Below are 16,123 nucleotides of genomic sequence, written 5' to 3' on the forward strand. Positions count from 1 at the left end.
TATAACAAAACAAACGAAGAGATAACCCCCCACCCCACAAACCTACTGGCTAATGGGCAGGAAGACTTCCCTTTAAAAGAGACTGCCTTTTGTTTCACTTAGGCCTTTGCCTGGGTAGGTGAGGCCCACCCACATTGTGGAGGAGAGTTGGCTTTATTTATTTAAAAATTTCTTTTAATGATTTATTTTTATTTCACGTGCAATGGTGTTTTGCCTGAAAATATGTCTGTATAAGGGTGCCAGATCCCCTAGAACTGTGGCTATAGGCAGTTGTGAACTGCCATACAGGTGCTGGGAATTGAGCCCAGGTCATCTGGAAGAGCAGTCAGTACTCTTAACCACCGAGCCATCTCTCCAGCCCTGACTTTGTTTATCTACTTTAGATGTTACATCCATTCAGAAATACCTGGGATAATGTTTGTCTAGGTGTTTGAGTGTTCATAGCCCCATCGTTTTACACACAATGTTCCCTATTACATCCTTGGTATCATCTTGGGGTTCATGATCCCTTTCTGAGCTTGTGTAGTTGAGAAGACTGGTATTAAAGCATCACAGACCATGGAGGTCTCGGGGTTGGTGTTGTTTTCCTGAATCTTCCATGGGGAAATATGTAAGGCCTTGCTGGTCAGTGGTGGGGCACGCCTTTAACCTCAGCCCTTGGGAGGCAGAGGTAGGCAGATCTCTGATTCCGAGGCCAGCCTGGTCTACAGAGTGAGTTCCAGGGACAGCCAAGGCTACACAGGGCTCCCCTTCCAGAGTCAGTAATGATGGGTATTTCATATTGCACATGCACACTGGAGTCTGTAGGTCAGAGTGTGCACTTTGCAGAGTTCCTGATCCAGAACCGCGACTCGGCCTGAAGCCGTCTGGGTGGGGCCATTTTGAGGATGTACTAGTGACTTCCTCAAGCCCTCAGGTTCGAGGAAATTTCCTAAACATTTTAGACACTTCTTCTGCCCAGCCTATAAACCTTGGGCACTCAGGATCTCGTTTATGACAAGGTGGCTAGGCATGTCCCTTTGGTTTAATGTTTTGATGTCAGGCTTGGCATTTGTACCATTTTTCAACCTGATTTTGGAGTCCAGGTAGACACATCTGTGCCCAGGAACATTACCTGTGAGGACAGCGGTAGGAACAGTTATTCAGCAGTGAGGCTTCAGGTTGCCCCATTTTGTTGCTAGGTTCTTACTTGCCAAGGTCTTCCCTCTGTGTTGTGTGACTGCTTGGGAGGACACATGCCTGTTTGCCCAGATAGGGCTCCAGTAACAGACAGAAGAAGTTCTTTCATGTAAGCCTACCTTGGTGACCAGTGGATTTCCTAGAGTTACTTATAGAGCTGGAGAGATGGCTCAGCTGTTAAGAGCACTGCCTGCTTTTCCAAAGGTTCCGAGTTCAACTCCCAGCAACCACATGATGATTCAACCTTCTATAATCGGGGAAGAGACCTGGTCAGTCGTCCTCATCAACTTAGAACGTGAAACCCAACATGGCCAAGTTCAACAGAAACACCTTGCATGCTTCAGCATTGCCAGGGCATATTTCACTTTTCATTTCACTTATAGGGACGCGGGTGACTTAGAGGGAAGAGCCAGTTCCACTGTGCATTGAAGCCCTCTGCAGCTTGTGGGCATCAACACCATGGAAGTGTCCCCTACTTCCAGCATGTGTTCCTGCTCCTGTAATTTGGGGAAGGAGCCTCACGAGGCTTTTAGCTCTCTTGTAGCTTGTGAGTTGCCCAAGCCTTCCTCCTCCCCTCCTTAAGAAATGCTTCAATCTCAAGAAAACAGACTTGTTACCTGAAGGGCTGGATGAGCAGGCGCCATAGATCACACAGGCTGATTTATGCTAGAGATATGGTGCTAAAGTTTGCTATGCAAATGACGTGGCAGTTTGGTGAGTCCTATTTTTGGTAATTTGTAGTAGGTAAGCCAAGAGCACATTGCCGTTCCGAAGACATTTTTAGAGGACCTAAAAGTGAGTTTCTATTTTGATGCTTTTTGAGAACTTGAGAGGCTTTCTCTTGGCAAGAGGTAAGAAGATCTGCCGGTGTCTTTGACAAGTGGTCTCAGGGGAACAGCTTGCCATCTGCAGGAGGCCTCTTCAGTGCCCTACTTAGGATGCTTTGGATTGGCTGCTTTTTCATAGAGAGCATCCGGTTTTCTTAAGAGGAGGCTGGCAGAGAATACAAAGCCTTGGGAACAGATCCAAGACCACAGAGGAACAGGCTCAGAGAGCGTCAGCGGTCATCAGAAGAGGGCTCTCCTTACATGGCACCATGCGCTTTCCAGACACCCCCTGAAAAATATTGCAGTTTTCATGCAGAGAGTCATATGCTAGGGTCTGGCGTCTGCTCTTTTCCTGGGACTTGCAGTGTCCCTCTGGCACACCAGAGGTAACAGTGTAGTACTATAGCCCTCACCACGGAAACAACATTGACTCACTTTTACAAGTCCTACTCTTAGGAGAGAGGCTGGGGTATGTGTAATTTCTGTTTGTTATTATCAACCCCAACTAACTTATGCCAAGAACCTACTGTATGCAGACTTGAGAAGGGCATCATTCATCTCAGCCACCATCCCTCACCTTCGAGGAAGATTGCTCCTATCACATTTGACTTAGGATGAATCTGAAAGAACTTCTCTGTGTCTGGACTTTGACCCAGATCCTGTAGGATGGCACTTGCACCTCAAGCCAGGCTGTCATTTTCTCGTCCTCAGAGAATGATATGATCTTTGTTCACCATGCATTGCTTGCATGAATTTTATCTTTTTGAACTGCTGCGTTTATACTATTTCTCTCAGTTATTGAGTTGTTGGTGCTCAGATAGCCCTGCGTTGGGAAGGCAGGAAGGGTTAGGAAGCTGTAAGTCCTGTGGACACCTGGGTTGTGTCCCCCTCTCCAGTGTGTGTATATGTGTGTGTGTGTGTGTGTGTGTGTATGTATATATCTGTGGTGTGTGTGTGTGTATATGTATCTGTGTGTGTGTGTACCTTTGGGGTGTGTGTATGTGTGTGTGTGTGTGTGTGTGTGTATCTTTCTAGTTTATAAGGCAGAGTTTTTTGCTGAACTGGAAGCTTCTTCTTGGGCTAGTTTAACTATCCATCTTGTTCCCAGATGCCCTGTCTGGCTTCTGAATGATGAGATTTCAGGAGGGCCATTATACCCATCTGGCATTTGACCTTTTTCTTGCAGCTGAGGGTGAGTGATGGAGGTTCGGACTCCAGTGTTCTTGCCTGCACGGCAAGTGCCGTACCCCGAGTTCTCTCTCTAGCCCCCAGCTTCTGGGGCCTTAACCAAGCTTTCGGGGTACAGCTGCAGCCTCTGTCTGGAGGCGGTAGCAGGCTTTGTCTGCAGATGTCAGGAAGTGAACTTAACTGAGCACGAGCTACTCCATCTGTACAGAGGCTTGGCCTCATCAGCGTCTCTCGCGGCCGGCCGTGGTCTCATGAATGTTTCTCCTCCTCCAGGTTGGGAAAGAGGTTAAAGAAGACCCGCAAGTATGACATCATCACCACTCCTGCTGAGCGTGTGGAGATGGCCCCACTGAATGAGGAGGACGATGAGGATGAGGACGCCACAGTATTCGACATCAAGTATAGGTGCGGGCAGGGGACAGAGGCTTCTCCCCAGGCTGTGTCCGGTAGGGTGGTTCAGCCACAGTGTTCTTGTGTTCTTGTTAAGTGTTAGTCCAGATGAGCACAGGGATGGTGGGTAAATGCTTATCCTGAAACAAAGAGTCATATTATCATGGTTGTTCCTGGAACATTGGTTTTAGAAACAGAGTTTGTTAATGAATCACATTTGAATTTTATTTACGTGTGTGTGTGTGTGTGTGTGTGTGTGTGTGTGAGAGAGAGAGAGAGAGAGAGAGAGAGAGAGAGAGAGAGAGAGAGAGATTTCTCTGTGTAGACCTTGAACTTGATTTGTAGACCAGGCTGGCCTCGAACTCAGAGATCCTCCTGCCTCTGCCTTCCAAGAGCTGGGACTAAAGGCGTGTGACACAACACCTTGCTCTCTTACATTTTATAAAGAACAACCACACATTGAGACTTGCTGGTTCTAGATACCAGAGTAGGAAGAAACCCATAACTTTTATTTTGTCAGGAAAAGAGTGAAGTCAACAGTAATATTCAGTTATGCTACAAACTAATACATACATAGTGTTATTAATGATTGTATTGGGCTTATTGCTAAGCCTTTTGCCTATTTCACAGTCAGTACATAGAAACAAGAAAATTATGGCCAGGTGATGGTGGTGCATGCACGCCTTTAATCCCAGCACTTGGGAGGCAGAGGCAGATCTCTGTGAGTTCAAAGCCAGCCTGGTCTACAAGAGCTAGTTCAGGACAGGCACCAAAGTTACAGAGAAGCCCTCTCAAAAAACAAACAAACAAAAAATTAATGTCATTTAAAAGGTATTCCCGCTTATACTTCAAAAGTATATGGTATGTGTGTGTGTGCGCATGCATACATGTGTCACAGTACATGTGAGTGGAGGGCAGGGGCAACTTTGTAAAGTTGTTCTCTCCTTATACCTTATATGAGTTTTATGGGTCAAACTCAGGTCATCAGGCTTGCATAGCAAGCTCCTCTACTTCTGCCAGCTCATCTTGCTAAACCTTTCTTTTGTTTTTATTTCTTGTTTGAGGCAGGATTGCATAACCTGGGCTGGCCTGGAACCTGCTGTGTAGAACTCAGTCTCCTGAGTAGTGCATGGCCATCCTGTGCTTCCAGGCTTTCATTATTATTACAATAAATAAGGGTCCGAGTTCTCCTGCAGGCCTGCGACATGGTGTGCAGTACAGAACTTAAGGGAGTGAATCAGTTGTACTACATATATATGTGTGTGTGTGTGTATACATATATATATGTGCGTGTATGTAGTAGTGTATATATGTGTGTATATATAAATGCATGCATATAAACATGTATGTATATATGTGTGCCTACACACAGGCATATATGTCACTGAGTATATTTGGAGGCAGAGAACAGCTTTTTTGGAGTTGATTCCCTCTTTCCATTATGTGGATTCTGGGAATCAAACACAGTTTGTCCGGCATAGCAGCAAGTGCCTGTACCTGCTAATTTTTTTTTTTTTTTTTTTTTTTTTATTCAGAGCCACTCCTAGAATCTTGTTCATATTAGGTGTGGCTGTTAATACTGACCGAACTTGACAGGCTCCAGAATCACCCTAGAGACAAATCTCTTGCCGAGCTTGTGAGGGAGTTTCTAGACTGAGCTAATCAAGAGAAGACCTACCTTAAATGTGGTCAGCACTATCCCATGGGTGGGGGTCCTGGGCTGGATGAAAAGGAGGAGCCGTGCTGAGCACCCGCATTCACCTGTCAGCTTCCTGACTGAATGCCACATGACAGCTGCCTCGTGCTCCTGCTGCCTTGCTGTCTCCGCCGTGGTCGACTGTACCCTCAAACTGTAAATCAAGCAACTCTTCCTTCCTTAAGTTGCTGTCTTAGTTAGGGTCTCTCTTGCTGTGATAAAACAACCTGGGAGGGCAGGCGGTGGTGACACGCGCCTTTAATCCCAGCACTTGGGAGACAGAGGCAGGTGGATCTCTGTGAGTTCCAGGTCAGCCTGGTCTATAAGAACTAGTCCCAGGACAGGCACCAAAGCTACACAGAGAAACCCTGTCTCAAAAAACCAAAAACCAAACAAACAAAAAGAAAATGCAACAACATGGGGAGGAAAGGGTTTATTTCATTCTACCCTTTTTTTTTTTTTGAGGCTTTCTGCAAAGTGACAACAGAGAGAACCAGACTGCCCAGGAGCAGACACTGAGCACGGAGCCCGAGTCCATGGGTCTAGGGTTCACAAGTAACCCTTAGAGTAAAGGATTAATACAAATGGATTTGCTGGCTCCTGCTGTTCCACCTAGAATAGAAGAAATGAGAGACACCAAGGGATTGGGGGGAGCAAACCCAAGTCCTGTTTCAGACATCACCAGGCGCCAAGACGGGAGTGTCTGTGAAATGCTAAGCATTTATAATTCATTACCCAGGAATGTCAGGGCAGGAACGAAAGCAGAGACCATGGGTGGATGCTGCTTACTGGCTTGCTCCTCATGGCTTGTTCAGCTTGCTTTATTAGAGTACCGAGGACCACCAGTCTAGGGGTAGCTCCACCCACAGTGAGCTGGGCCCTCCCATATCAATCATCAAGGATCATTTGAGAGGCTGTACCACAGGCTTGCCCAAAGGCTGGTTTGGTGTGGGCATTTCCTCAGTTGAGATTCTCTCTTCCCAGATGGCTCTAGCTTGTGTTAAGGTGACGGAAAACCAGCTAGCACCGTTGCTTTTGGTAAGTATTTTCTCATTATCACAACCAAGAGAGAAGCAACTAATCCACTGGGTGACTGAACTGGCTCTGTGGAAACCATGACAGAATGGGCTGTTTTTATTCTATTTTCACATGCCACTAAGTGAGAGAAATCCCTAGTCTGGACATGCAAGCCGATGCCAGTAGTTCCAATACTCAGGAGGCTGAAGCAGGAGGTTTTGAGTTCAAGGTTGGCCTGAGATACATAATGAGAACCTGTTTCAAATAACTGGTTGGGAAGGGGGAGAGACTTAAACAAGGTACTCTAAAATCTGTTTAGAAATTCTGTCTAGAACATGAGATGCGAAAAGGTTCTATTCTTTGACTGCCTGGATGCCAGCGCTGCTATAGCTTAAAATACATCCACACTCGTCTCAGTTCTTCAAATTAGACCAAGTTCCCTTTTTGGGCTGATTGTCAGTCCTGGATTGGTATTGCTGCAAGCTCTGAAACTCATCAAAAAGTAACTGACAAAACTGAACCACTTGGTAGGTATTCAAGTGGTAGGAATACTTTTGTTTTCTGAAAGACTGACTTCCTCCCCTGGCCTAATGCAAGAGTGAGAATCAAGGATGAGGAGAAACTGTGTACCCATATACACAGTGGCATTTAGGACTTGGGTATGCTCCCCCCAATCCCTTGGTGTCCCTCATTTTTTCTAGGCAGAAACTCAGGACCCAGCAAATCCATTGTATTAATCCTGTACTCTAAGCAATGGCCATTGTGAACCCTAGTCCCATGGACTTGGGCTCTATGCTCAGTGTCCGCTCCTGGGCAGTCTGGTTCTCTCTGATGTCACTATGGGGACAGTGTCAAAAACAGGTTCTTCTTTTTTCTATTTATTTATTTATTAAATATTTCTGCCTCCTCCCCGCCACCGCCTCCCATTTCCCTCCCCCTCCACCAATCAAGTCCCCCTCCCTCGTCAGCCCGAAGAGCAATCAGGGTTCCCTGCCCTGTGAGAAGTCCAAGGACCACCCACCTCCATCCAGGTCTAGTAAGGTGAGCATCCAAACTGCCTAGGCTCCCACAAAGCCAGTACGTGCAGTAGGATCAAAAACCCATTGCCATTGTTCTTGAGTTCTCAGTAGTCCTCATTGTCCGCTATGTTCAGCGAGTCTGGTTTTATCCCATGCTTTTTCAGACCCAGGCCAGCTGGCCTTGGTGAGTTCCAGATAGAACATCCCCATTGTCTCAGTGTGTGGGTGCACCCCTTGCGGTCCTGAGTTCCATGCTCGTGCTCTCTCTCCTTCTGCTCCTGATTTGGACCTTGGGATTTCAGTCCAGTGCTCCAATGTGGGTCTCTGTCTCTGTCTCCTTTCATCGCCTGATGAAGGTTAATAACCAGGAGGATGTCTATATGTTTTTCTTTGGGTTCACCTTCTTATTTATCTTCTCTAGGATCACGAATTATAGACTCAATGCCATTTATTTATGGCTAGAAACCAAATATGAGTGAGTACATCTCATGTTCCTCTTTTTGGGTCTGGCTTACCTCACTCAGGATAGTGTTTTCTATTTCCATCCATTTGCCTGCAAACTTCAAGAAGTCCTTGTTTTTTACTGCTGAGTAGTACTCTAATATGTATATATTCCATACTTTCTTCATCCATTCTTCCATTGAGGGGCATCTAGGTTGTTTCCAGGTCCTGGCTAATACAAGCAATGCTGCTATGAACATAGTTGAGCATATACTTTTGTTGTATGATAGGGCATCTCTTGGGTGTATTCCCAAGAGTGGTATTGCTGGGTCCAGTGGTAGGTTGATCCCGAATTTCCTGAGAAAAAACAGGTTCTTGTATAAAATGTGGTCCCGACATTTGTGACCTTATTTCCCACACCCTTATTTTATTTAAAAGTTATTTGTGTCTATGCATGTACATGCCTGTGTACGCATGAACATGTGTGCACACATGCTGTAGGTGGTATGACAGCTTACAGGCGCCAGTTCTCTCATTCTGTCATGTGGATCTGTTTGGTCTGAATGAGAATAGCCCCCATAGACTTGTGCACGAATTCCTCAGTTGGTGGAACTGTTTGGGAAGGATTAGAAGTGTTGTCTTGTTGGAGGAGGTGTGTGATGGGGGTGGACTTTGGGGTTTCAGAAGTCCATACCAGGCACAGTCAGCTCGCTCGCGCTCTCTCTCTCTCTCTCTCTCTCTCTCTCTCTCTCTCTCTCTCTCTCTCTCTCTGCCTGTGCTGTAGATGAGGAGAGATAGTAGCAGCCTCGTTGTCTTACTCCTGGCCTTAAAGGAGTATGCATTCAATATTTGACCACTGAGCGAGGTTTGCTATTGGGATTTTCTTCTCTGCGTGTTACCTTTGAATTTTATTCCTTTCTCTAGCTCTGTTGAGCTTTTCCTTTAGCCCATTATGGTGGTGAATCTATCTATATTCATTAGATTTCTCCTCTCCAGTCAATTCAGGATTCTGGAGTTAAGAGCTTTGGTCATGCGTTACTATCTATGTGCATTGCACTGTCTAAGGCTTCCTTTCTCTCTAGGGAATGGTGACTGGCCTGTTGCTTTTCCGTTTTGTTATTAGTCTGTTTGTCTGGCTCTGGTACAAGTTAATACTGGCCTCATGAAGCAAGTTGGGTGTGTTTCCTTATTTTCCTTTTGTAGACAAGTTTGAATCAGATTGGAACCGTTTGTTTCCTAAGTGTTTAGTAGAGCATGCCAAAAAACCGGCTGCACCCAAGACAGCCTGTGTGCAGTATTTAGGATAGTGGCATGCATCAGTTCCTTGAATAGTTCCGAGAATATTCAGTCTTTATTTCTTCTTGGGTCGGTTTTGACCAGAAGTAGTTTTGGGGGCATTTTGTCCATGTCTGTTAAAGTTTACAGATCTGTTTTTGTATAGTTGTTCCTAATATTCTTCTTTAATCCTGTAAATGTGTGTAATATGAGTAGCTATGGTCTTTTTTTTTTTTTTTTTGTCTTTTTTGAATGACAGGATCTTTGTGTAGCCCTGGCTGGCCTGGAACTAGCTATGTAGACCAGGCTGTATAGACAGTGTAAATCTCGAATTTACAGAGATCTGACTGCTTTTGCCTCCTGAATTCTGGGATTAAATGTGTGTGCCACAATGCCTGGCTCATTTGCATTATTATTATTATTTAATATTTAATATTATTTTTCACTTCCCCCCTTTCTCAGTCTTGTAGGAAGCTTCATTTTATCTCTCTGCATGTAGAATCATCCTGGGGATTCTTTGATACCCTCTCTGATGATCAACTTTCAGTTGGTGTCTGCCTCCCATCTTAGCTAGGATCTCTGTTGCTTTGACAAACCACATGACCAAAAGCAAGTTGGGGAAGAAAGGGTTTTTGCAGCTAACACTTCCATATTGCTGTTTACCACTGAAGGAAGTAAGTGTTGACTGAGATTTCTGTCCTGCCCGGTTCCTGCAGTTGTTCAGTCCCAAAGAAATTACACAGAGGTTTACATTAATTATAAACTGATTGGTCTAGTATCTCAGGCTTCTTATTAACTTTTATAACTTATATTAGCCCATAATTCTTGTCTGTGATAGCCATGTGGCTTGGTACCCTTTTCTGCAAGGTAGTCACGTCTTGCATCCTCTGCATCTAGGTCAGGACTGCAGACTGAAACTTTCCTCTTCCCATAATTCTCGTTGCCCCACCTCTACTTCCTGCCTGGCTACTGGCCAATCAGTGTTTATTAAACAAGTACAAGAAACAAATCTTTACAGGGTAAAACCATTGTCCCACAGCAAGTGAGGACAGGAACTCAAGCAGGGCAGGATCCTTGAGGCAGGAGCTGATGCAGAGGCCATGGAGGAGTGCTGCTTACTGGCTTGCTTCCTCTGACTTGGTCAGCCTGCTTTCTTATAAAACCCAGGACCACCAGCCCAGGGATAGCATCACCTACCATGGGCTGGGCCCTCCCACATTGTTCACTAAATGAGAAAAGCCTTACAGTGGATCTCATGGAGGCATTTCCTTCTTTGAGGCTCCGTCTCTGAGGGCTCAAGCTTGTGTCAAGTTGACGCACAAAACCAGCCAGTATACCAACCCTCAGCTTTCTTTGAGTGAATTCTGTTCTGCTGCTGCTTTCACTGAATATGAAACCCATCCAGTTATTGTCAGACTTCCCAGCTGGAATCGGCATTTTTTTTCTGTGGCAGCCTGTGGCAGAGCTTCCTGTAGACGTCCAGGACTGTTGCCAGGCCCTGCCCTGCCTCTCTTTGTGTCCTGAAGAACTGACCTTCGGAGAGCTCCCCCATGGACACTCCTGCTGTTTGTGGTTGAAGTGAAATGATGTTGTGGATGACCTTGGAGGTGAATCAGTCAGACACAAGGCCGCGCCAGGCCGGAGAAGACTGACAGCTGGGAGGCTAAGTAGCTTTTCCTCATGTCCAGGTTTATGGGAACTACAGCCGAGAAGTGGGGGAAATGGATTGGCTGTCATCTCACTACTTAGCAGTAGCCACTAGAGTGTGTGTAAGTACGTGTCTGTGGGGCTTTCTTTTTCTTTTGAAATAGACCCATGCTACAAAGGCTGACTTGGGGCCCCTTCCCCCCGAGTAGCCTATTGTGAACAGCTTTTCACGTCAGTAAGTATGAAAGAATGAAGCTCTTTAAGGTCACCTTTCTGCTTCATGCAGGTTTTTGAGGACTTGTCGGCACACTGCTGACCTATTCATAGGGACTTGTTTTTCCTGTCCACCAAATGTTTCTGCTTCTCTCCAGGAAGCACACACATTGAAATCAGATGTGAATGAGCCATGGCTTTTGGGTTGTTTTGTGATGGAGTGGAGAGAGGAGTGTCATGTGCTTGGCACCATGGCAGTGAGGTGGGTCCGATGTGTCTTACCGTATATGCAACTTTCTGATCGTATCTTGTGACTTGGAGCCCGGGTGGATCAGCCAGGCTTGTTCTCCCCAAGTTTCCTGTCACGGGGAGAAGAGGTCAGAGGCCAGGGAGGTGTCTGTGGACAGCACCCCCAGCCCCAGTCCTGGGTATCAATCCTAGGCTCTCATGCATGCTAGCTCCACCCCTTCTTTGTTTGTTCCATACCGCTGGGATGCTTTGATTTGGGAAAAATACCACTTGGAGGACCAAACGCCTGGAGTTTTGGAATGATTCCATACTCCAGGAGGCATTTGGATTTCACTTGTGTTTGTGCTTGGTTGGCCTGGTGCACTGTTGCAGTGTTTTGGGTCTTTGTGAATCCCTAGTTTATTTTGGAAGACTTTTGTTACACTGCCTAGGCATCCCCGGAGGACAGGCACGCATGAGCGCTGCTGGTTGTGTGTCAGGGAGCCTGGCAGCTGGGTTGAGCACAGCTCAAGGTACCTAGCTGCTGGGTAAAACCCACCCAAGGTACCAGACTGCTGCTGTCCCTGCCAGCCCTGCTTCCTGCTGAGTTGGGCTTTCTGTGTGTGGAAACAGCGTGGCTCCTCCAGGGTGTGGACCAGCATTCTAAGCAGGCTTGCTTGCCCCACTTTTATGGCTAGAGCTTCCTATAGGAATATTAGCTACCAGTGAGATGACCATGATGTAGGAGACTGTGCCTACTCTATCCCCCCCCCCCCCCCCCCCCCCCCCCCCCCCCCCGGCTCCACCCCCATCCCAGGTTGAGGTCTAGACTAAGTACTTCTTACATGAAGGTATTAATACCTTTCCCATGGCAACGTCTTCTGGCTGCTTTTTCTTCCTAAGGAACTTGGGAATGGTTAGGGTCTGGAGGCTCCTCTGCCCGCCTCCTGTCCCAAGGTTTTAATTCTTCTGTGAGAGGTGCTTATGGCGAGGAGACTGTCATGAAAACTGGGGTTCTCCTTTGCTCTGCAGCCCTCCCGTGTCTATGTGTGGCTGATGAGTGTTCAGGTATGGGGGTTGGCCGTGAGCAACTCATGGGAGGAAGGCACAGGGCCTGCCAGAGCTATCCATGCAGGTGCTTCTGGGACCCCCCATGAGATGAACACCCAGGCAGGCCACAGTGCCACATGTTGTTCAGTGAACCCATGATTTGTTTTGGTGTAGCTATAGAGAGTACTCTGTGCCCTGGCCTGATTCTTGGTTTGGTCTCTGAAGCCATCGCCATTCCTTAAATTCTATTACGCTTTTGTTTGTCATGGATGATTACGCAAGGCCCGTAATCCAACGCTGATGGAGGAATCGGGTCTAATGGGTCTGCTTTTCCTTCCTAAGCTCCTGTGGCGCAGCTTGTGAGCTTTCACTCGTGGCAAAAGCATTGCTTGTCCCCCTGCTGTGGTCTGCACTGTGTTAGAGTTGGAGCAGGAAGACGAGCAGGCTCACACATGGCTCCAAACACCCAGTCTGAGCAGGAGCCAGACGCTCATATGCGTCTATAGGCCCAGCTCATCTAACTACGGCCAGAGCGCCAATGCCTTCTGCATTCACTGGGTCTCAGTTACTGTGACAGAAAGCCTGAGGCATCAACCCGAAGGCTTATTTTGGCTCCCAGAGCTGGAGGTTTCAGTCCATGGTTGGTTTGCCCCGTGGTGAGGCAGCACGTCCGGGTGGGTGTGGGGGAACAAAACCACTCACCACGTCGTGAGCCAGGGAACGAAAGGGAGAGATTGGAATCCCGGAATTCCTGTCCTGTGTCCCCAGTGACCTGGAGGCCTCCGCTCTGAAAAGTTCTGCTGCCTTCCGACAGTGCCAATCCTTCTGACTCAGCGGGCCGAGGGGAGGCGTCATGGAGTCCAGACTCTCACAAGTGCTCCCAAGCCAAGCATGAGTTCTACTTTCTGTCCTGTGTGCACCCAGGTCTCACTGGGCTGCTCAGGGCTTTTCTCAAATGCGTATCTTTTCCCCCTGCCTCCCAACGGCTAGGATTGCAGCTCTGTGCCAACGTGCCCAGCTCTGATTTTTACATTTCCGTGTTTGAAAAAGAATCAAAAGGAGAATAATATTTCAGGATATATCAAAGTTGAGTGTAATTCAGATTTCATTGCCCATAAATAAAGTTTTATCGGCACACAGCCATCACCAGACATTCTGTACCGTCTCTGGCCGCTTTTCTGTCATGACAGCAGGATTCATAGCGGACATAGAAACTGCAGGATATACAAGCTTTAAGGCAGTTACTCTTGGGTAAATTTTAAAGAAACACTTTGTTGACACTCGGCCTGAACACCTGTGGGAGGGCGAGAAAGAGGGATTTAAGGAAAAAGCAGCTTGTGTTCTAAGGGCTGTGGAGGCTGTGTGTGGAAGGAGGGTCCCTGGGCGTCCTGTGTGAGATCTGAAGGTCAGAGTGACACGGGAGAATGGAATGTGCCTTCCAGACAGCACCTGAAGAAGCCGTATGGTTGAGCGCACCAAGGGCTGCAGAGTACGATGGTGACAATAATGATGAAGATGACCACGCAGATGGCAGGAATAGGAAAAGGGACAGAGAGTATGACCGTGTGGCCCATGGGGTGGAGACTGCCAGGAAGAGTCAGATGGTTTCAAGTGCTCTGCCCAAGTGGTGATTCTTCCTCCTTTTCTTTCAGGTAAAGATTTTCGGGCGTGTCAGCATCCTGGGGGACGTTGGTCAACTGCAGCCTGGGATATGAAGGTCTGGGCACCGGCTCTCACCTGAGGTGTTGAAACCGAAACCAATGTTACTTATGAAACTCTGACTCCACTCTGTGTGTCCAGCGTCTACTTGGAACGTCACCAACAAGCTTGTCCCCAGTCGCCAGATGAGAGTCACCTCGGCCACCCTTGGATGCCCCTTTGAGATGCCCTTTGCACTCCTTCCTTGAGGGGTTTTCCACCTTCCTAAGAGGCAAAGATGGGAATATTGATTTCTAAGAATCTTTCTAGAACAACTATAGATAACAGTAAAGCTACAATTAGGAGGAGCAATAATTTTAAAAAGCTGGGAAGATACCTTAGCTCATAGCCTGATTACCTTAGAAGCAGGGGATACAAGTTTTGTCCCTGGAGCTCACATAAAACAGAACTAGCATGAGGGCCCACACCTCTAATCCAGTCTAGGGCAAAGAGGTGAAGGCCTGGGGTTGACTGCTCAGCCAACCTAACCTTGTGAGTGAGTTCCGGTGACGACACCTGGTCCCAGACACGGTGGATGACTCCAGAGGAACAATGCCCAAGGTTCATTTCTGGCCCCTACACACATGTTCACCAACACACAGCACACATACACACACCCTCAAAAGCCGGAAGGGCCTTCAGATGTACCTAGGAGAATCCTGGCATTTTGTTATTCCAGATCTTTCCGTCACCATCAGGTCTGGCTTTATTTGGGGGACAGCTATGTGACATTTCAGAGTGAACATACAAGCTCCCCACCCAACTCCACTCCACCCCTTCCAAGAGGTTCGGCATAAATAGGAATGGCTACTACACAAATTTCAAATTTTCAGGGATCAGACCACATGAGAGTGTGTGTGTGTGTGTGTGTGTGTGTGTGTGTGTATGGGTATGGGTATGGGTGTATGGTGTGTATACCTGTCTCTCTCTTCATGGGGATGTAAAGTGCCAGGTAGCTTTTAGTGATTGTGTGTGTGTGTGTGTGTGTGTGTGTGTGCTGTAAAAACGTTTCTCTCTCCTGCCTCAGTGTTGTGTTGTTTGTCTTAGGAATATAATGCTAAGAAGAAATCACTGTGGTAATTTAAATAAATGATACTTTGGTTGGCTGGAAAAGGAAGAAAAAAGGGACACTGTCAGGAACTCTGTTGGCAGCCCGTCCAGGCTAGGTTGCACTAGACTAGACTAGAAGCTCTCCTGGGCCCACTGCACCTAGCCTGGGAGCTGGGTACCCAGAGATGCCTGGAGGAAACAGGTCCTGGACTAACTGCTCAGGTTAACGGAGGTCTCCCGCTTGGTCTTCTCCCACATTGCTGTAGCTCGGATGCTGTGCAAATCTCGTAGCAGTGCCTTTGGGACCCCGGGAGTGTAGTATGTCTGGAAAGTATGGCTGCTGTTATTGCCTTGTTTCCATTCTGTCTTGGTTCTTGAGTTTGTGTACTTGTCTGTTTGATGCCCTGCTCCATTGCTTTGGGTAAAATCCCCTACCATGGCCAGCTCCACCCCACCATCAGACTCTCCAGTCCCTGGCTGGGGCTGTGGTGGTGGCAGTAGGTAGAGAGAGCCACCTTGGCTCTGGAGCCTGGCTGGGCATGGGTGCTTTGCAATCCTAACCCATCACGGAGTGGCCTGTTCTTCTGGGCTCCCTTAATCTCTGCTTCTCAGTTGGTTTCTCTCACCCTCCTGCCCTGCTAGTCAGAGGGGTGGGGCTTGAAGCAGAGCAGGTGGCTCGCTTTCCTCACTGTGTAGTCACAGCACAGAGGTGATTCTAGGACATTGGCCATCTTCAAGCTGTGTGCCCTGCCCTCTCAGCCTTGGTGCTGGGACTGTCACCTCCCATTCAGGTGTCCCGGGACTACAGGTGACCACCTAGAGAAGCTGGATTCTCCTGCCTTATGTGTGAACACCATGGATCCGGCTGCCAGTCCCTCATCGCTGACTCTGGCAAGAATAGCAGGACGGTGACCTTACAAATCCTTGATGAAACTTCAACACCGCAGGCACTTAAATAAAGATCCTTAAAACAAACAAGAATCATCAGACTGAGTCATGAGTGTGTTGGGTTTGGGTGTTTTTCGATGGAGCTGGTGAAACGACTCTGTGGTCAGAAATGTGAACACAGGTTGTGGGTAGGTATGTGTTGGGGTTTCTGGGGCTGTGTGTGTCCTGGTGATTTAGGAAAAGGCATATGAATGGAATGGGGCTGGGGAAACTTCCCCCCCCTCTCTCTCCCCCCCCCTCACACATACACAACACAC

General features: G+C 47.5%; 1 protein-coding gene across 4 annotated transcripts in view; it reads left to right on the plus strand.

The window, feature by feature from the left end:
• Positions 1 to 15,905, plus strand: part of Fam174b (family with sequence similarity 174 member B) — a 40,739-nt gene extending 24,834 nt beyond the window's left edge. Inside the window, exons 2-5 of one of the 4 annotated variants that reach the window (XR_007593004.1) lie at positions 3,468 to 3,599; positions 6,265 to 6,318; positions 10,486 to 10,801; positions 13,823 to 15,905. Coding sequence is in view for 2 of the 4 variants with exons in the window: in XM_050149133.1 (XP_050005090.1) it covers positions 3,468 to 3,599; positions 6,265 to 6,274 (142 nt within the window). In the remaining 2 variants the exon portion in view is untranslated. The remainder of the gene's footprint in view (positions 1 to 3,467; positions 3,600 to 6,264; positions 6,319 to 10,485; positions 10,802 to 13,822) is intronic. The other 3 variants (XR_007593005.1, XM_050149133.1, XM_050149134.1) reach the window with 3 other exon arrangements.
• The last annotated feature ends 218 nt before the right edge of the window (positions 15,906 to 16,123 follow it).

Source organism: Alexandromys fortis, unplaced genomic scaffold (genome assembly GCF_014885135.2).
Source record: "Alexandromys fortis isolate MF-2015 unplaced genomic scaffold, M_Fortis_MF-2015_v1.1 scaffold_67, whole genome shotgun sequence".
Taxonomy (NCBI): Eukaryota; Metazoa; Chordata; class Mammalia; order Rodentia; family Cricetidae; genus Alexandromys; species Alexandromys fortis.